The sequence below is a fragment of the Phyllobates terribilis genome, unplaced genomic scaffold (assembly GCF_046119375.1).
Source record: "Phyllobates terribilis strain yellow unplaced genomic scaffold, ASM4611937v1 Scaffold_3__8_contigs__length_932513732, whole genome shotgun sequence".
In the NCBI taxonomy this organism is placed as follows: Eukaryota; Metazoa; Chordata; class Amphibia; order Anura; family Dendrobatidae; genus Phyllobates; species Phyllobates terribilis.
Window position 1 is genome coordinate 695,502,570 of NW_027362763.1, and position 21,149 is coordinate 695,523,718.

Here is a 21,149-nt window from a genome sequence, read left to right on the forward strand (position 1 = left end):
ATCCTGTTATACCCCAGAGCTGCACTCACTATTCTGCTGGTACAGTCACTGTGTACATACATTACATTACTGATCATGTACTGATCCTGAGTTACATCCTGTATTATACTCCAGAGCTGCACTCACTATTCTGCTGGTGCAGTCACTGTGTACATACATTACATTACTGATCCTATACTGATCCTGAGTTACATCCTGTATTATACTCCAGAGCTGCACTCACTATTCTGCTGGTGCAGTCACTGTGTACATACATTACATTACATTACTGATCCAGAGATACATCCTGTATTATACTCCAGAGCTGTACTCACTATTCTGCTGGTGCAGTCACTGTGTACATACATTACATTACTGATCCTGTACTAATCCTGAGTTACATCCTGTATTATACTCCAGAGCTGCACTCACTATTCTGCTGGTGCAGTCACTGTGTACATACATTACATTACTGATCCTGTACTGATCCTGAGTTACATCCTGTATTATACTCCAGAGCTGCACTCACTATTCTGCTGGTGCAGTCACTGTGTACATACATTACATTACATTACTGATCCAGAGATACATCCTGTATTATACTCCAGAGCTGTACTCACTATTCTGCTGGTGCAGTCACTGTGTACATACATTACATTACTGATCCTGTACTGATCCTGAGTTACATCCTGTAGATCTTTTATTATAAAAATGAAAAACATAACAATAATAATAACAGAAACATAACAAAATTAACAACCACAAAATAAACAATGTAATGAATTGGTCCAGCCGCTCCCTCTCTCCTCACACACATATTATACATATACACACAATAATAACTACTTATATTACAGACTTCTGGTCCGGTTACCAAAGAAAATAATAACCACAAACAATAAATAAAATAAACATAAACAAAATAAACAATAGCTGACAAAATATATACAAACTTTTTTTTTTTTTTAAATTAATATAAAATAAATACTAACTATACAAATATATACAATACTAAACAAAACATCCCCACACTCAAGCCCACCATTCCCAACCCCGGCACTGACCTGAGAGCTGGTCCTGCGTCTCATGCCTCAGTCCATGTCCAAAGTCCATAGGCCAGATCAGGCAGTGCCAGTTTTTCACCCATATACCCAGTGTCCCAAAGCCCCACAAGATGAACCCACCTTCCCCCTTTTCCCACCACCTAACCTAACACCTACACCCAAATCCATATCCTAATATATACAGAAACAAACAATACAATAACAACTAACAAAGCCCAAGTTCGGCGCCTGCAGCCCTACATCACTGTCTACTACTCAAAACAAAAAAAAAATCTATGGTGTCAGCAGCAGCCCACCACCAGGAGAGGAGACGACCAGACTAGGGCACACTAAAAGAAAAGCCCCTCCAGAGGAGAGCGGCCCTCCGTGTACCCAGTCTCTCATACTCCAGAGAACGCACCTTCACCAGGTCACCGAGTATGGTCCTAAACACATCGTCCACTGGGAGGATTTTCCGCTGCGTCGATACTAAGCACCGTGCGTTCCACGTGTGATACCTAACCACTGCGCTAACTAGAAATAAGGTGCAGCGGTCCCGACCACCCAGGTCCCCGAATGCTCCATAGGCCCATTCCGCATAAGAGAGACCGGCCAGCCGGGGCCAGCCAATGGAGGCGCCCACCCTGTTGTACACCTCAGTGTTAAAGGGACAACAAAGCAGGAAGTGGTCCATGCTTTCAAGCATGGTACCACAATGCTCCCGAGGACAGTTCCTGTCCTCAGAGCTCCTACACTTCAGATTGTCCCTCACACACAGTTTCCCATGGAAGCAGCGCCAAGCCAAGTCCCAAACCTTCGAGGGGATCCTGATAGAATTCAAAAGATGCAGACCCACCCCAAGATCCCGACTTGGGCAATCCCTGAGCGCCAGAGGCCTCTGAAAATGGGTCAACAGAACCCTTTTGTCAAGGAGCTTCCTTGGCAGAGTCCTGACCTCCCACATTCCCAGACCCCACCGGCGAATTACCTTCAGAACCACGGTAGCGTAAGCCGGGAGATGTCCATGCGGTGTGCGGAGATCCTTCACTTGCCCTCCTGTCTCCCATTCCTGGAAGAAAGGCTGAAACCATCCCTTACAGGAGAATACCCATGGAGGAGCCCTCTCTTTCCAGAGGTTTGCAATATTGATCTTAATGAAGGTATTCACAAGGAATACCACAGGGTTGACCATACCCAACCCTCCTAGTCTCCTCGTACGGTAAGTAACCTCCCTCTTGACCAGGTTCAGTCTATTCCCCCATAAGAGTTGAAAGAACAAACTGTAGACCCGAGTCCAGAGAGGCTCTGGCAAGATGCACACACTGCCCAGATAGATCAGCAAAGGGAGCAGGTAAGTTTTGATCAGGTTTACCCTTTCCCTTAGGGTCAAAGACCAACCCTTCCATTGGTTCACCTTCTGAGTGGCGATCTCTAGCCTGCTGTCCCAATTTTGTTTGGGGTAATCCCCCTGGCCAAATTCGATGCCAAGAACTTTTGCAGAGACTTTGGGTTCTGGAAGGGTGTCCGGGAGATCAAAACCAGGATCTCCTCCTCCCAGCCAGAGACTCTCACACTTATCCCGGTTGATCTTAGACCCGGATGCCTCCGAGTAGCGATTTACCTCTGACATCAGCCATTCTGCCTCCCCATCAGAGGAAACAAAAACGGTGATGTCATCGGCATACGCCACCACTCTCAGAGTGGCTTCCGGTGCTGCCCGGTCCATCCCGATCCCAGCTAACGGTCCACGCTCCACCCTCCTAAGAAGTGGGTCAATCGAAAACGCGTACAGTAGCGGGCTCAAAGGACAACCCTGGCGAACACCACACCCAACCTCAAAAGAGCTGCCAATCCAACCGTTCACAAGCGGGAAACTCTCTGCCCCAGCGTACAAGGTCTTAAGCCAATCAACGAACCCCCCCGGCAGGCCATACCTCAGAAGGACAGACCAGAGGTACTCATGATTAACCCGATCAAACGCTTTTGCCTGGTCCAATGACAGCATGTACCCCTTCCAGTGGCCAGCCCTACCCTGCTCCACCGCCTCTCGGACACAGAGTACAGCACTAATTGTACTGCGGCCCGGAACAGAGCAATGCTGGGCCCCCGAAAGGAGCTGGGGTGCAAATTTCACCAGCCGATTAAACAGCACCTTTGCCAAAACCTTCCTGTCTGCATTGAGAAGCGCTATGGGACGCCAATTCTCAATGCAAGATGGGTCCTTACCCTTTGACAAGATGATCAGGGCAGACCTCCTCATTGACTTTGGCAGAGTGCCCGAGGAAAGACACTCATTGAATACCTCAGTCAAGAGGGGAACCAAGGCGTCCTTAAAGGTCTTATAGAATTCAGATGTTAAGCCATCCGGACCGGGAGATTTCTTCAGGGCAAGCCCTTCAATCGCCAACTTAACTTCCTCTTCCCTGATCATCTCTGTCAAAATGCCAAGAGAGGGGTCTACCCCTGGTTCGGGGATGGCTTCAGCCAGAAAAGCCGACATCTCATCCCAATCCAGATCCCTCTTCCCCAAGAAGTGCGAGTAGAAGGATCTGACGACCTCCAGGATCTCCGATCTGGATCTTTTCAGGGACCCCGCAGTGTCAACCAGTCCTATAACAACTTTACTATTCACTGACATCTTGCAGTTTCTGTAAGGGTCGGGCGAGCGGTACTTCCCGTAATCTCTCTCAAAAACCAAAGATGCGTGTCTATCATACTGACACCTCATTAGCAAAGATTTCACTCTGGAGATCTCCTCGCGGCTACCTCCAGTTGAGACAAGATGCTCGAGTTTCCTACTCAGGCCCTGATACAGGCGATACCTGTCCAGGCTCCTGAGGCTCGAGAGCTGGCGGAAGAATCTCGCCACCCTTTTCTTGAACATCTCCCACCACTCTGACTTACTACTACAAAGATCCAGTAAGGGTACCTGGCTCTGAAGAAAATCCTCAAAGGACTGTCTTATCTCCGCTTCTTCCAAGAGAGACGAATTGAGCCTCCAAAAGCCTCTTCCCATCCGGGGGGTCTCTGTAACATTCAGGGAAAACAAAATCAAACAGTGATCGGAGAACTCCACCTCAACAACAGATACTGCTGAAGAGACGGCTTCCTCCTTTAAATAAAACCTGTCTATCCTGGACCTACAGTTACCTCTATGATAGGTGAACCCCTCGTGGCCTGGGGTGTGCCGGATGTGGACATCCACCAGGCGAGCCTCACTAGCTATACTATTAAGGGCGATGCTATCATAAAAGTCAGCTTGTCTCTGGAACCTCCTCTATCCCGGGGCCTCGTGACAGTGTTGAAGTCCCCTCCAAAGACGACCTGCCGACTCGTAAAAAGGTAGGGCTTGATCCTCGTAAAGAGACACTTCCGGTCCCACTTAGATTGGGGACCATAAATGTTAATGAGAAGAAGCTCCTGTCCCTTCATGAGGACATCTAATATCAGGCACCTCCCCATTTCTAACTCAATAACCCGTCGGCATTCTACCGGTGCGGTAAAAAGGACCGCCACTCCGCTATACGGCTTGGCCGCAAGAGACCAATAGGAGGGCCCGAGTCTCCACTCCCTCTTAGCTATAAACACCTCTGCCATATTTGGCAGCCTGGTCTCTTGCAAAAAGAAAATATCAGCTTCAACCCGGCTGAGAAAATCAAAGGCCGCAAATCTAGCCATGTTTGACTTAATGCTGGCGACATTAATGGACGCCAGCGTCAACGGAGTGGGTACCGCCATCATTGGTGATTGAGTTAGATGGCTTTCTTCTTCCCACTCCCCTTATCCTCTGCCTCAGAGGAGGAATCCTTCCCCCTCTTTAATGACACAGAGGTGTCCATTCCCACATTTTTCCTTCTTTTTTCGTCCTCGTCTCCGGACTCTGGGCCAGTCCCTCCCCCCAAGGACCTTGCATCCCCAGGAGAAGGAGACTCGGCGCCCTCTGTAAGCTCCGCTGAAGCCGGAACCTCACCCTCGGCCTCCTCCTCAGAGGAAGAGATGTTATCAAGGGCTTGGAACCGGTTAGAAAGACCAACTAGAGGGGAGTCGGTTTTACCTTCCTTAGGTACCTTGGTCAGAGTGGGAGAAGATGTTTTATCTCCCTTCTTTTTCTTCTTTTTGGTGCCGAGCTTACGCTTGTTCTCTAGCCACCGCTTATTATCCTCATCCATACGTTCATAATGGGAGGATTCTGAAGCAGAGGCAGTTTCCTCCCTGTGGATCCCCCTGACCTCCTCATCCAACTCATCATCCCTCGGGGCCTCAGCAGCAAGACTGGCATCCAGGACAGGGGCTGCCCCGGTAGTCTGGGGCTCGCCCCGCTCCCTCTCCTGTCTGCGCTTGTCTAGACGCCTCAGCTGGGCAGGCGTCTTTTTATTGCTTTTCTTCCCTGGCCCCTCAGCTCCCCCACCCCTGCTAGTCCCCTCCCCAGCAGAATCGGCCTCACTGCTTACTCCCACCGGGGTCTCGACTGCATTAGCAAAGGAGCGAGGACAACGGCTGAATGGGTGGCCTAACTCACCACACAGGTGGCACCTAATCTCCACACAAGAGGCGGCAAGATGGCCGACACCCCCACACAACGCGTATTTCTGCACGGTGCAGTTTGCACTGAAGTGTGTGGGGTCGCCGCACCTGTGACAGAGCTTCGGTTGCCCCTGGTAGAAGACCAGGATACGATCCCTACCCAGGAAGGCAGACGATGGAATGTGGGCAACCCTACCACCTGAACGCTTAAGTTTTACCATAAACGTCCAGGCCCCTGACCAGATACCAAACTCGTCGCGGTTTTTCTTTGGCATCTCCACCACCTCTCCATACCGACCAAGCCACGTCATGATGTCATAGCAAGAAAGCGACTCGTTACGAGTCATCACGGTCACTTTCTTGATCTGGTTTTGGCGAGACACTGCCTGAACGGCAAAGTCTCGCCAGCCGGGCTCATTTTTTGCCAACTCATAATTCGCCCAGAAGAGCTCAAGCCCCTCCGGCCGAACAAAGCTGACATCAAACTCAGGCGTGGAATAGGGATGTATCAAGGCGTAGATGTCAATCGCCTTGAAGCCCATCCTCAGCAGGAGCTCCACAACTTTAGACCTTGGCGGACATGCATCACTGCCCCTCCACCGAAGACGGACCACATTCCTACGCACACTGCCTGGCCCGGCTGTTGGGAGGGACCACACTGTATCTCCCCCTTTTTGCTCTCGGAAGGCCCCGAGGCCATGCCTCTCTATCCAGAAGGATAGATCAACCTCTCGACCCTCTACCATTAGTGATCTCTCCCCCTTCTTTAGGTCCTCCAGAAGGCGCCGTTGCAACATGCCGTCCCCAAAGCCCGGAGACGAGGAGGATGCCCTATTTGCCCCGGAGGTGACACTGGCATAACTCCGGACAAGTGTTGCCACCTCCGGGGGGGCAACCGGACCAGTGACCACGTCAGCCCCAACAGTATCACCATTACCCACCTCCATCTCACCCTCCACCAAACCAGCAACCACACCACCAGACAATGAATTATCCTCATTCACCTCCACCACCACATTCATTCCTGCTGGACCAGTAACAATGGTGGATGACCTTTTGACCTCCGCATCAGGCACAAGGGGCTCAGTCACCTCCATAGAACTGGAGGCGACCTCACCCCTGGTCTTATGTGTGCCCTCCACATCATCGGTCGGTAATTTCCGCTGTTTGGCATTTGGTATAATGTGCCGCTGATCTCTAGCTGCAGTTAGGCGCCACTGATCTTTAGCATCAGGATCTTCCGGACCAGCGACGCCAACACAAAATAGCACTTTCGTGGGAGGACCGGAACGCTCAGCCCCAACTGCCCCCTCACACTGCCGCCGCTTCTCAACTAAGTGATCAGCGGCAACAGCATTCAGAGGCGCCGAGGCTACCGGAGCTGCCCCCGACACCGGGCTGCTCCCCCCTCCCACTGAGGAGCGCACCACAGCATCGTGGCCTGATGGAACGCCCGCCGCCGGGCCGCCCTCACTGTCCAGCCTCTCGGCTGATGCACCTCCTGCTGCGTCCCCGCTACTACAAGCAGAGACGGAGCTCTGCGCCTCACTACCGCGCTCTGTAATCTCCCCGCGCCTTTGCACCGGATCCACAGCAGAACCCGGGCTGGGCTGGGCAACGGGGCTTATACAGCGAGCTGAGCCTGCCGCCGACTCAGGGGGTACAGGGAGGGGGGCATATACGTATCTTACCGCCTCCTGCAGCTTTGGCTTGGTCTTCTTTGCCTTTTTGTGGCCCCCAGGTGCCTCTTCTGGTAGATCATCACCAAGATGGAAGTTTTGGAGGCACACTGGGGACTCCAGGAGCTTAATCTCCGCCATTAGCGCCCCTCCCTGGCCGCTGCTGTCACTGTCCTCTCCAGAGCTGGCAGAACTGCGACCGGATGTCACTGTCGCCTGTCCTGCAGGGAGCTCGCTGCACGTGGCCTGCGGGTGACTTTGCAGGCTGCCAGGTGGGGCTTCCTGCTGGTCATCATCACTCTCATCATCCACCTGGCTCTCAGGCTGCAGCCCCATCTGCCTTTGCTCTCTGGTATCAGCCATTTCTCTGTAGCGGTCTTCATTTATAAGTTTTTCTTTGAAATGACCACTCTGCTCCCTGATGTCAGCTTTCCTAAGTTCCAGGCGTTGAATTTCACTGCTCAGTCTTTTTACCTCGGCTTGGAGCTTGGCCTTCCTTGGTTTGGAGGCCCCCGCAGCTTTGGCGCTTCATACTCACGGAGGTGGATCATGACCCGGGAGGCATAGGTGGACACAGACTCCCGGGGTCCCTGCTGCGCCCACCCCCCCTCAGGGAGGTCGGCCTCACCTCCGTGAGCACTCAGCTTTCCTCCGGAAGGAGCGCCATCTTGCACGCCGCTGTCAGGCTTTTCCTCCATGCTGGAAGCCTTGCGGCTTCTGGGGGTCTCCACAATCCCGGGGGGAGTAGGAGCCACATTGCTGCGACTCCTGGTGCAGCGTCTCACCCCCGAGTCCTCTGATGTGCAGGCCGGTTGCTGGTTTCTTCTGCCCCCCGCCGGCCTGGTTCGGGAAGCAGAAGCCTGGGACTTGGCTCCTTCACTCATCCCAGAAACCAGCTCTCCCTCCGGGAAAGAGAGAGAGCAGGTCCCCAGGTGGAGAGGTGTTGGTTCTCAGAGATCAGGAGCTCACAGCAGGATCTGCAGCCACCACACCCGTAATCAGCACACTGACTAGCAGCTGATCAGAGCTGCACTCATTATTCTGCTGGTGCAGTCACTGTGCACATACATTACATTCCAGATCCTGAGTTACATCCTGTATTATACTCCAGAGCTGCACTCACTATTCTGCTGGTGCAGTCACTGTGTACATACATTACATTACTGATCCTGGACGGATCCTGAGTTACATCCTGTAATATACCCCAGAGCTGCACTCAATATTCTGCTGGTGCAGTCACTGTGTACACACATTACATTACTGATCCTGAGTTACATCCTATATTATACTCCAGAGCTGCACTTACTATTCTGCTGGTTGAGTCACTGTGTACATACATTACATTACTGATCCTGGACTGATCCTGAGTTACCTCCTGTATTATACTCCAGAGCTGCACTCACTATTCTGCTGGTGTAGTCACTGTGTACATTCATTATATTACTGATCCTGTACTGATCCTGAGTTCTATCCTATATTATAATCCAGAGCTGCACTCACTATTCTGCTGGTGGAGTCACTGTGTACTTACATTATATTACTGATCCTGTACTGATCCTGAGTTACATCCTGTATTATACTCCAGAGCTGCACTCACTATTCTGCTGGTGCAGTCACCGTGTACATACATTACATTACTGATCCTGTACTGATCCTGAGTTACATCCTATATTATATTCCAGAGCTGCACTCACTATTCTGCTGGTGCACTCACTGTGTACATACATTACATTACTGATCCTGGACTGATCCTGAGTTACATCCTGTATTATACCCCAGAGCTGCACTCACTATTCGGCTGGTGCAGTCACTGTGTACACACATTACATTACTGATCCTGAGTTACATCCTATATTATACTCCAGAGCTGCACTCACTATTCTGCTGGTGGAGTCACTGTGTACATACATTACATTACATTACTAATCCTGGACTGATTCTGAGCTACCTCCTGTATTATATTCCAGAGCCGCACTCACTATTCTGCTGGTGCAGTCACTGTGTACATATATTACATTACTGATCCTGAGTTATATCCTGTATTATACTCCAGAGCTGCACTCACTATTCTGCTGGTGCAGTCACTGTGTACACACATTACATTACTGATCCTGAGTTACATCCTATATTATACTCCAGAGCTACACTCGCTATTCTGCTGGTGCAGTCACGGTGTACATACATTACTGAACCTGTACTGATCCTGAGTTACATTCTATATTATAATCCAGAGCTGCACTCACTATTCTGCTGGTGCAGTCACTGTGTGCACACATTACATTACTGATCCTGAGTTACATCCTGTATTATACTCCAGAGCTGGACTCACTATTCTGCTGGTGGAGTCACTGTGTACATACATTACATTACTGTTTCTGTACTGATCCTGAGTTATATCCTGTATTATACTCCAGAGCTGCACTCACTATTCTGCTGGTGCAGTCACTGTGTGCACACATTACATTACTGATCCTGAGTTACATCCTATATTAAACTCCAGAGCTGCACTCACTATTCTGCTGGTGGAGTCACTGTGTACATACATTACATTACTGATCCTGGACTGATCCTGAGTTACATCCTTTATTATACTTCAGAGCTGCACTCACTGTTCTGCTTGTGCAGTCACTGTGTACATACATTACTGATCCTGAGTTATATCCTGTATTATACTCCAGAGCCGCACTCACTATTCTGCTGGTGCAGTCACTGTGTACATTCATTACATTACTGATCCTGTACTGATCCTGAGTTACCTCGTGTATTATACTCCAGAGCTGCACTCACTATTCTGCCGGTGCAGTCACTGTGTACATACATTACATTACTGATCCTGTACTGATCCTGAGTAACATCCTGTATTATACTCCAGAGCTGCACTCACTATTCTGCTGGTGCAGTCACTGTGTACATACATTACATTACTGATCCTGTACTGATCCTGAGTTACATCCTGTATTATCCTCCAGAGCTGCACTCACTATTCTGCAGTTTTGTTGGGTATGATCACTCTGTACATGCAAGTAGTCCCTGTATACACATTAAATATACACGCCTTTAGATCGATAAATGTTTATGGTGGAATAACCCCTTTAAGATAAATCTAAAGAAATGGAGCCCAAAGCAACCAAAAATGTCTCATTCCAAACCTGTTTCTCCACTCTGTCGTTGGTTAGGGGCATCAAGAGTTTACTGCCACAGTAATTTTATATATGCACTCACACATACTAAACCCTCACATTTTATGGGCACTGTTGCATAAGTCGTTCCGCGGAATAAATCCATTGAAATCGCATTACTTCTGAGAAAACCCAAGAAGTTACATTTTACACCCAGTTAGTCACAGGCTGGCAGATACAACGGGGATGACTCACGTACAATCCTCTCTGATGTAGTCACCTCCAGCGTCGAATATTAAGTAATGATACTTTCATGTGGTGAACGCTACAAAAAGGAGGCTGAACGTGTGCAGATTACCCCCCTCCCCCTTATTAAAAAAACCCCCAAAACATAAATAAAAGTTCTTTAAATGGAATTTTCCACGGAACGGAAAAAAAATAAAAAACTCATTCAATAACCCAGTATTCCCGAGGTATAGACTGGAGTAAATTCTTTGCAGACAGTGATTTCAATAAATATTTATAGTTTGTGGCAAACTTTTATGATTCGGAGAGATAGTATTTCAGAGCCGAGATCGGCATGATGCATAAAACACATGCTTTTTCCTTTATTTTTTTTGAGGTCGGTAAGAATAATGTGCGTCTTTCTTGACATCGCTTCCAAAAAAATGTTGACATAATGACTTGCCCTCTATGCGGAGTAACCGGTCGGCGTTTCATAAAGTCTTCACAAGAGCAAAAAGGTAATTTCCTGTCAGGAGCCAAAGTTGTGTGTGTTTCTCCGTACACATGACACAAGCGCAGGAGCAGCCGGAATGTTCCATGAGTTCATTCCGATCGGCTTGGATCAGGGTATCGTCTATCAGCCGTGTGTTACATCTTCTCTGATCTACTAACAATGTGTTTGGGTTGTGGGAAGCGGCTGGGGAAAATCATGAGGGAATATCATCAATTAGTAAATACTTATGTGATGATTATTTTCCTTACTTTAGTTGTATAGTAGAAGTTTTATTTATCGTTTTCTGTTTTTTTATTGGAACTTTATATTGTTTCTCTTAAAGGTGTAGTTCCATCTTTCCATCAGGATAAGCCATGTGTCTGGGGACCTCAGTTTGCCCACTCCTGTCCTCCCCACTCTCTATATAAGACCTGGGCAGAGTGTTGTACGGAAGCCACGTTCTGCCCCTTTGGCTGTTTCTGTCCGGCACACGGAGCGGGGTGGTCAAATGGCTGGAAACAGTGGCGTACCGCAGCATGCAGCCAAGATGCAAATACAGATGAATATAATAATGGAACGGCGCAGCAGGTGCGATGATGTCGCTAGATCGCGTGCTGCGCAAACCAGATCAGCGCATTCAGGAACTGGGTTAGATAAGTAAATGTATTTATTTTGTTTTTTTAATTGTCAGTCAATACTTAGGGGAAACTGTGGTGCGTCATACTGTGTTTGAGAGGGCTGTGGGGCATCATACTGTGTTTGGGAGGGCTGTGGGGTATCATACTATATGGGAGGTTGTGGGGGCCATCAAACTGTGAGTAATGAACTTTAGGATCCATGGGGTCCACCATGCTGTGTGGGGGGCTTTGGGGTATCATACTGTGTTTGAGGGGGCTGTGGAGAATCATACTGTGTTTTGGAGGGCTGTGGGGACATTATACTTGTGTGAGGGGCTAGCTGGTCCATCATACTGTGGGGGGGGGGCTATGTGTTATCATACTGTGTGGGGGCTGTGGGGTGTCATACTTGTATGGGGGCTGTAGGGGCCATCAAAATGTGAGTAATGAACTGTGGGTTCCATGGGGTCTACCATACTCTGTGCGGGGGGTTTTGGGGTATCATACTGTGTGTGGGGAGCTGTGAAGGGACAGTCCTGTGTGTGTGGGGCAGTGGGGACATAATACTGTGTATTTGGGGCATCATACAGTATGTGCGGGGAGTATAATACCGTATGGGGAAATGGGGGGAATGTGTAGGAGGAGCTTTAGGGACATATTACTGTGTGTGGGCTGGGGTATCATATTGTGTGCGGGGCATCTTACGGTGTGTAGGCTGGGGATATCATATTGTGTGTGGGGCATCATACTGTGTGTGGGCTGGGGTATCATATTGTGTGCGGGGCACCATACTGTGTGTGGGCTGGGGATATCATATTGTGTGCGGGGCATCATACTGTGTGTGGGCTGGGGATATCATATTGTGTGTGGGGCATCATACTGTGTGTGGGCTGGGAAAATCATATTGTGTGTGGGGCACCATACTGTGTGTGGGCTGGGGATATCATATTGTGTGTGGGGCACCATACTGTGTGTGGGCTGGGGATATCATATTGTGTGCGGGCACCATACTGTGTGTGGGCTGGGGATATCATATTGTGTGCGGGGCACCATACTGTGTGTGGGGCATCATAATGTGTGTGGGCTGTATACGGTACGGTATACGGGCTGAATAACAGGAGCAGTATAATTTACTGATATTTAGAGAATTTATAACAAAACAGTAAATTATATGTTATTGATTAGCTGCCACTTCTAAAAAATACATATTACTACTGTTAATAAGCCCTATTGTACGTATAAGCAGAATCAGCTAATTACTATACTTAATTCTGCTCAATAGCAAGTGTGAAAATTTTAAAATAATAATAACAATAAGATTTAAGTTTGGCCCTCCACAACAGTCAGGGTCACTCATGTGTCACCTCTTGGAGAAAACTAATTGCCGGTCCCTGCTCTATATCCATCAAAGGAGACATATAGTTACATAGTTACATAGTTTATAAGGCCGAAAAAAGACAAGCGTCCATCCAGTTCAGCCTATTTCTTGTGCACTGCAGCTATTCCGCAGCGTTGATCCAGGGGAAGGCAAAAAAAAACCATGCGGTATAGGCCAATTTACATCATTGAGGAAAAATTCACTTCCCGACACCAATCTGGCAGTCAGATTAAATCCCTGGATTAATTAACTATCACTAAGCATAAGATGTAATTTTATTTTTCTCAAGAAAGGCGTCCAGGCCTCTCTTGAACTCATTAAGTGAGTTGGACATCACCACTTCCTCTCCCAGAGAGTTCCAGAGTCTCACGGCTCTGACCGTAAAGAATCCCCTTCTATGCTGGTGCAGGAACCTCCTTTCCTCCAGACGCATAGTGTGCCCCCTCGTCTTTGTCACCATCCTTGGTATAAACAGGTCATGGGAGAGATCTCTGTACTGCCCCCTGATGTATTTATACATGTTTATGAAGTCTCCCCTAAGCCTTCTCTTTTCCAACGTAAATAGGCCTAATTTTGCCAACCTCTCTGGGTATTCTAGTCCCTCCATTCCCTTTATTACCTTAGTCGCCCTCCTTTGTACCCTCTCTAGCTCCAATATGTCTTTCCTGAGCACCGGAGCACAGAACTGTGCACAATATTCTAAGTGCGGCCTTACCAGCGCTTTATACAGAGGAAGAACAATGTTCTCATCATATGCCCCTATTCCTCTTCTGATGCATGCCATGACTCTATTTGCCTTCATAGCTGCTGCCTGACACTGGGCACTCCAATTTAATTTGCTATTAACCAAGACGCCCAAGACGTAGTGGACCCCATCTTTCAGAGGTGCTCCGACTAAGGTAAAAGGGTTAAGGTAAAAGGGTGCTCCGACTAGGAAAAAGGGTTTTCTAAATTAGAAGATCTCTTAAAATGGTCTCTGTACTCCATAAGGAACAAAAAAATTAGGATCCATGTACCATAAAAAAAGCGCAAAATTTGAATATCCAAACAAGAACATTTTTTGGTGCAACTTCACTCCAGTCCTTCACTGGCAAACTTTTGAGTACGCAAAAAAGTTTTCGCTCCAAATTGCAACTTTTGGCGCCAAAAGTGACAGAAGCAGTTCAAGACAGGGAAAAAGCCCATTTTCGACTTTTCGCCACATTGATGAATAATGACAAACAAAACTGCAAATGATGAAATGGGGCCTATATGTACAACCCTCTCTCCCCCACCCCCCCAAAAAATGGGCCTGGCTATTAGTGGGGCAAAAAAATCTGGTTTTGAACTGGTTAATGGGTGCATGGACATGGAGTATTGAACATCAATGCTTCTCAATCATCTTGGATTGTACAAAAAAAAGTCTAATGTACGTTGAGCTTATACAAATATGACCCTAAATGTACTTCAGGGATACTGTGTATACCAGACAGATTGGGGCGTATTCGAAATCCCACAAATAGCGACTGGTTTGGATCAGCAATCTTTTTCATTTTCCGCAATACCAAACACAACCTATGGACAAGAGTGGTGCTGTTTCAGAATCCTTGTAATTTAATACACCCCCCTTTAAACACCATGTGACCCTTCACCAATTCCGCCTGTTGGAAACTCATCTAGAAAACATTTTGCAATTGCTATGGTGCAAAAAGTTGCTGAATCGCATTTTTAATATTGTGATGCAATGGACTCGATGTCACAAACCCAAGCGAAGCCGCAATAAGGAGTAAGTTGGGGTCTGACAAAAGCGGATCTTACCCAGCAATATTCTGTTTTTGGAGATACCAGATGCCATTTCTTCCCTGATTAGATCTGTTAATACTTGGCACATTGAATTGACGGAATCCAGATGTTCGGGGCTGTCGATGGAGATTTTATGTCTGTCGAACCAAACATTGGAGATGCCTCCATTCATAGGTGTATAGGGTCTAGAAAGAAGGGAACACGGGAGACTTCAGAAATACTGTATACATAATACTGGGGGCTTCCATATTCCAATCTGATACAGTGATGGCAAGTTACATACTACCAATTTATAGCCGCTGGTAAGCCCTGGGACCCCGAGCGAGCAGTGTGTTCCTGCACAGTGCGGTCCAGACCACCGGCTGACTGCTGCACAGTTGTCTGCACAGCTAGGTGGCCGGGAGCACCACTCCACATAGAAAACGCTGAAAGGGCTTACAACACTTATTCAGCATTGTGAAACCAAGTTCAGACCTGCATCGATCGTAAAATAATGGTATACCCTAAAAATATACCATTACTTAATAAAAATTCAAGACTAAGGGTACATTCCCACGATATGTCTTTGTTCAGCATTCCATGCAGCTGAAGTTCCGCACCTCAGCTCACTTGCATTTTTGTTTCTCCTTTGGTATGATAAGATTAGGTGTGCAAAGATATAAATAGATAAAGATAGAAAGATAAATATCTGTGAGATATATAATTAGTGTTTTGCATGTGTAGTTTGCTGTACTTGTACTAACATAATAAATAAATGTAAAAAATGATGTAGAGTACCCCCTATTTTTGATAACCAGCCAAGGCAAAGCAGACAGCTGTGGGCTGATATCAGGCTAGGAAGGTCCATGGTTATTGGGACCTAAAAATACAAGCCTGCAGCCACCCCAGAATTGGCGTATCACATTAGATGCGCCAATCCTGGCACTTTGCCCTGATCTTTCTGATTGCCCTGGTGTGGTGGCAATCACATGTGTGATTTGTCAAAATTACAGCTGCCAACCAGCCCTGGGGTTAGTAATGGAGAGGTGTCTATCAGACACCCCCATTACTAACTTGGTAATAAAAAATAAAAACAAACACAGAGAATGCGCAGAGAGACCCGACACCTGTGAATTCAGGTCGCCGGAGCAAGATTCGGGGAACGTGGACTGTGATGGAGTTTTGTGGGAACATTTTTGGTAATAAATTAGTGAACGAGGGACTTTCTCTTGTGCTTATCTCTGTCTTTTTATGTTTTTCAGGTATCCATTTCTGGACTATGTGGATTACGGCAAACCTGTATGGGATTTTTTTTTTCAATAAATTGGTGAATGAGGCATAGTGTTGGACTTTCCAACCTGATAATATCAGTCTACAGCTGTCTGCTTTACTTTTGCTGGTTATCAAAAATAGAGGGGACTCCGTGTCGTTTTATTTAAATTATTTATTAGGTTAAACCAAAATAAAAATACCTGCGTAAACGCACTTAAAACGCATGTGCATTCTTTATACCAGGGTTCCCCAACTCCAGTCCTCAAGGCCCACCAACAGGTCATGTTTTCAGGATTTCCTTAGTATTGCACAGGTGATAATTCCATCATCAGCACAGGCAATAGTTACATCACCTGTGCAATACTAAGGAAATCCTGAAAACATGACCTGTTGGTGGGCCTTGAGGACTGGAGTTGGGGAACCCTGCTTTATACTGCGGATTTTCCACATTTAATGCAAGTCTATGGGGAAATTCAGCACAGAAAGACTAAGCGTTCCCGCAAGAGAAAATGACATGTTGCGGCTCGGAAAGCTGCGAGTTTATGCAGCGTAAAACTGAAGCACAGTGGGCATGAGACTTCTATTTTACTGTGCTTATACTGTACAACACAGCGTTTTGGACGCAGCGAAAATACACTACGTTCAGAATGCTAGTAATCCTGATCATGGGAACGTACCCTAAGGATCAATAGCAGATCAGCTGTTACCAGTGAGTTCACAGTGAGCGGAGCTGCTATACTGCGGCGCAGGAGTTTTCTTTTAAGGGTCTGTTTTTATCTTGTTTTGGCCGCATATTCGGCAAATGCTTTGGGAAAACTTATGTTATTATTTTACCTATTATTCACTATTTGTCTATGACAAAACCACACATGTAATACAAGAATGTAAAAAAAAAAAACAAAGGGAATACAATATCCCCGGGCGAGACGTCTTCTGACAATCAGATAAAGAATTACTGTCTTGTATACACACTTACCTTTGATGAGATCCGAACCGTGAAGAGTTGAAATAAAATAAAAAAACTCTTAAGTCTGAACAGTTGTTTAAATGTTTATTTGAGCAATTGTGTCTTCACAGACGATGGAGATTTTGGCAATTTTTTTCTGTTTTTCTTGGGTTGCAAATAAACGTTTACTTAAATCTATAACCGTCATGTTAAACCACAGGACCGGCCATCTGAAGCGCTGTAATCTTAGAAACCATTTCATCAGATTACAGTGTTGCTTTAGCACAGACGGTCTTTGATCAAATGTAGATTTGAGATATTGGGAAAATTATGACAGGCGTGGCTAGAAAAAGCTGAATGCAGTGGTGGATGCGCCCTGTCCCTCAATTCAAAGTCTACGGCCATACCTGCGCTGCTCAATTCAAATTTACCTGAGAGGGGGAGACAAAACATCTGGAGTGGTGCCAGCCTGATCCACAACTGATCACCAATTCCAGTGGATAGGTGATCATTTTGTAGACTAGAACACCCCTTTAAATCGGGTTGTATTAGCCGTATGGGTCACCCAACCTACCCCCCCCCCCCCCCCAAAAAAAAAAAACATCTTGTCCATGGCCTGTGTTTAGTATCATATCTACTATGGGAAAACGTGCAGAGGCGATAACTTTTGTCTCCTATCACATATCTGGCTTCACTGACTCCAGTGTTCAACATCCGGCCCTATTGCCACAGCTGTATAACATCTGGGCTCTCCCCCCAGTGTATAACACGCAGTCCCCCCCCGGTGTATAACGTCTGGCTCCTCGCCCTTGGTGTGTAACATCTAGCCCCTCGCCCCCGGTGTATAACATCCAGCCCCTCGACCCCGGTGTATAACGTTCAGCTCCTTGCCCTTGGTGTATAACATCCAGCCCCTTGCCTCTGGTGTATAATGTCTGGCTCCTCGCCCTTGGTGTATAAAGTCCGGCCCGTCACCCCCGGTGTATAACGTCCAGCTACTTGCCACCGGTGTATAATGTTCGGCTCCTCGCCTTTGGTGTATAACATCCAGCCCCTTGCCCCCGGTGTATAATGTCCGGCTCCTTACCCCCAGTGTATAATGTCTGGCTCCTCGCCCCCTTGGTGTATAACGTCTGGCCCCTCGCCCCAGTGTATAACATCCAGTTTCTTGCCTTTGGTATATAATGTTCGGTCCCTCGCCCCCGGTGTGTAAAGTCTGGCTCCTCGCCCTTGGTGTATAACATCCAGCCCCTCGCCCCAGTGTATAACATCCAGCCCCTGACCCCAGTGTATGACGTACGGCTCCTCGCCCTTGGTGTATAACATCCGGCCCCTTACCCCCCGGTGTATAACGTCCGGCTCCTTGCCCTTGGTGTATAGCATCCGGCCCCTTTTCCCCAGGGTATAACCTCCGACCCACCGCCATGCCGTCTGCCTTTACGAACATGTGGCAGACCAGCTGGTGGTGCAGAGCTCACTGATACCAGCACGACCCATGTAATAGGAGCCACCAGGGTAATAAGTCCGTCCATAACATTTCTTCATCACCTGTGAGTGATATTACTGAGAAGTGGAAGGAACCGCAGCAACTCAGCCACGAAGTGGAGACCCCGTAATGTTATAGAGCGGGGGGCCGAGTGCTGAGGAGCAGGGGGCAGAAAAGTCACCACCGCTCTGCTGACCCCATAAATGCAGACCTCCACTGGTGTTTAAAACAAGAGTTGGACTGTCAGAAGTGATATGATCGTTACAATGTACATATATATTAAGAAAAAAAAAGTGACACTCCTTTGGAAGATGCCCAGTACTTGTGATGTGAATTGCAGGAGTTCGACTGTTTGCTTCCATGTTGCCATAATGTACGGAGTTTGCATTGTGTCATGAGAAATTGGAGAACTTATCGAAATTGTTGGAAATGTAATGGTGGACACATTTGTATCCAAGAATATTATATGGGAAAATCTCATAAATTGACTCGATATAGACAACTGTGTCAGGCGATTTGCATTTTCAGCCACGGCTTCATACGTTGGCTTTGTTTTATCATGGTGCCAAACTGTAGCAGGCAGCGGACGCCGACATCTGCTTCCCATCAGTACTTATTATCATGTGGAAAACCTCACACGGCAGATAAAGGGCGGCTATTGTTCACTTGGGGAAAGAAAGGGTTAACACTACCCCCACCCTACTGACTGGGGCTGGATTATATACATTATATACAGTACATGTGGTATCTGTATGAATTTATCAATATTACCTTAAAAAAAAATATCATGGCTTCAAGAAAGAAAGTGGTTATAAGTAGTGATACTCAATGTCAAGCAGAAGCTGCAAAAGGAGGTATAAAAAGAGATACAAACCCGTGACCCAATATAGTCCCTTTGTAAGAGCACATCTTAAATATGGCAGACAGATGGTTAAATATAAAAAGAAAGGTATATGACAGGTACAGGGATTGTTCAAAGGCCAGGGACTAGATTATTTAATGGGACAGGGGGTCTTTCTCGAAAAATCAGGCAGAGTGGTCAATACAAAAAACTGTACCAGGGAACCAAGAAAAGAAAGGCGATTTAAAGAGGGCGCTGGGTTCTAACCGGAGCCTGCAGTGTAAAAGAACACAGGGTTCCATTCTTGTTGCCATGGCTACAGAAAGAATCATATTTAAAATGATGCATATGAATGTTCTAAAAGCTGATGCTCCACTCAGGGAGTCTGATATGTACGTGAATTGGGCTGAGCTGCAGTACCAGGCACAACCACATGGATGAGAGTGGCACTGAATCACGTATTCTTTTTTTTTTTTTCCATTATTATACCTCCATCAGGAAGGTAAATTGTGAAAATTAAAGGGTTTTTATATTGATCATCGGTGAGACCCACTCCCAAAATCTTTGTGTGTGAATGGAGTGGTAGTAGTGCACACATGCGTCGTTACAGCTCCATTTATTTCTATGCAACTAACAGAGAGCTGTTCCCTCAGCTCCATAGAAGTGAATGGAGAGGTGCTCATGGTCCCTTTCACACAAGGGGCTTTCCAAAAATGGTTGAAGTCCCAAAGGGAAAAAAAAACACCCAGTGATCACTCATAAACTTCTCTTTACTGAATGGGAACTTGGGGGTCTGACCCCCACCAATGACACCATTATGACCTATCCTAAAGATGAGTAATCATAGTTAAAGGCGTGCTCTCTCTTGAGACCCTCTATGGAAAGGACCTGACCCGTGTATTATATGGTCAGCCATTTATTTATGCATACAAAATGTATGACTGGCAGCAGCGCCTCTTTTTTCCTACGGCGATATCAAATGAATTCTAGGGTTTTCAGAATTGAGTCCGATTGATAAATTTTCGGGCCGTTTTTTTTGGATGGAGAGAAAACAGTGGTGTGTATCGACAGTAGCAGGATACTCTTTGATCAGTCTGATCTGTGGGGGAATCAGTAAGTGTTTAATTTCCCTACAGCACCTCCACAGGTGAAATGGAGTATTACACCATTCTCAATAAAATTAGAGGGCATATCAAACACATATGCTCCAGAGACCCTCTTTCTACCCCTTCTAGTAAATATGGATCCAGAAAGAGCAAACCTGCTCCACAACTTCCTAATAGGGTATCTAAAAATGAATTCTCATCAGACAACCCCTTTAAATACAATATTCAAGGTGTGTACCTTGCAAAAAACATTCCTGTACAAGTTTGAGTCAAGATTTGCAGTAGCCACTAGATGGTATTGCTGATTTACAGAATGAAGCCTGCGATTCCAGCTCCGGAGCCGTATTTACTGCCTTATTACATTACCTTGACCGCTCTATGAGGACAAGTCGCTGCTGAACAAGAAAAAAATCACTAACCCCAAACATTTAGAACATAAAAATAATTAGAAAAAAAAAAATAGATAAAAGTGAAGTAATAGCGTAATAGCCAGGGAGAATCAATAAAGCTATATACAGCCGGTCTAAAACATTCTGCAAATCTAGAAAAACTGGACGATGGGTACGAGCGATGTCCAATCTGTGACGTTTATCAAAAAGCAGCAAAAGAATGAAAAAGACATTGTGTACGAGCCAAAAATTCCTCTACAGAGCCAAACGTAAACTAAAAACAAGGGATAA

The 21,149-nt window shown here is 46.7% G+C and overlaps 1 protein-coding gene across 2 annotated transcripts in view; it reads right to left on the minus strand.

The window, feature by feature from the left end:
* Nucleotides 1–21,149, minus strand: part of LYPLAL1 (lysophospholipase like 1) — a 40,569-nt gene that overhangs the window by 4,570 nt on the left and 14,850 nt on the right. Inside the window, exons 3-4 of one of the 2 annotated variants that reach the window (XM_073671924.1) lie at nt 14,855–15,024; nt 3,952–4,049 (exon numbers count right to left, since the gene is read on the minus strand). In XM_073671924.1, coding sequence (XP_073528025.1) covers nt 3,952–4,049; nt 14,855–15,024 — 268 coding nt within the window. The remainder of the gene's footprint in view (nt 1–3,951; nt 4,050–14,854; nt 15,025–21,149) is intronic. The other variant, XM_073671923.1, reaches the window with a different exon arrangement.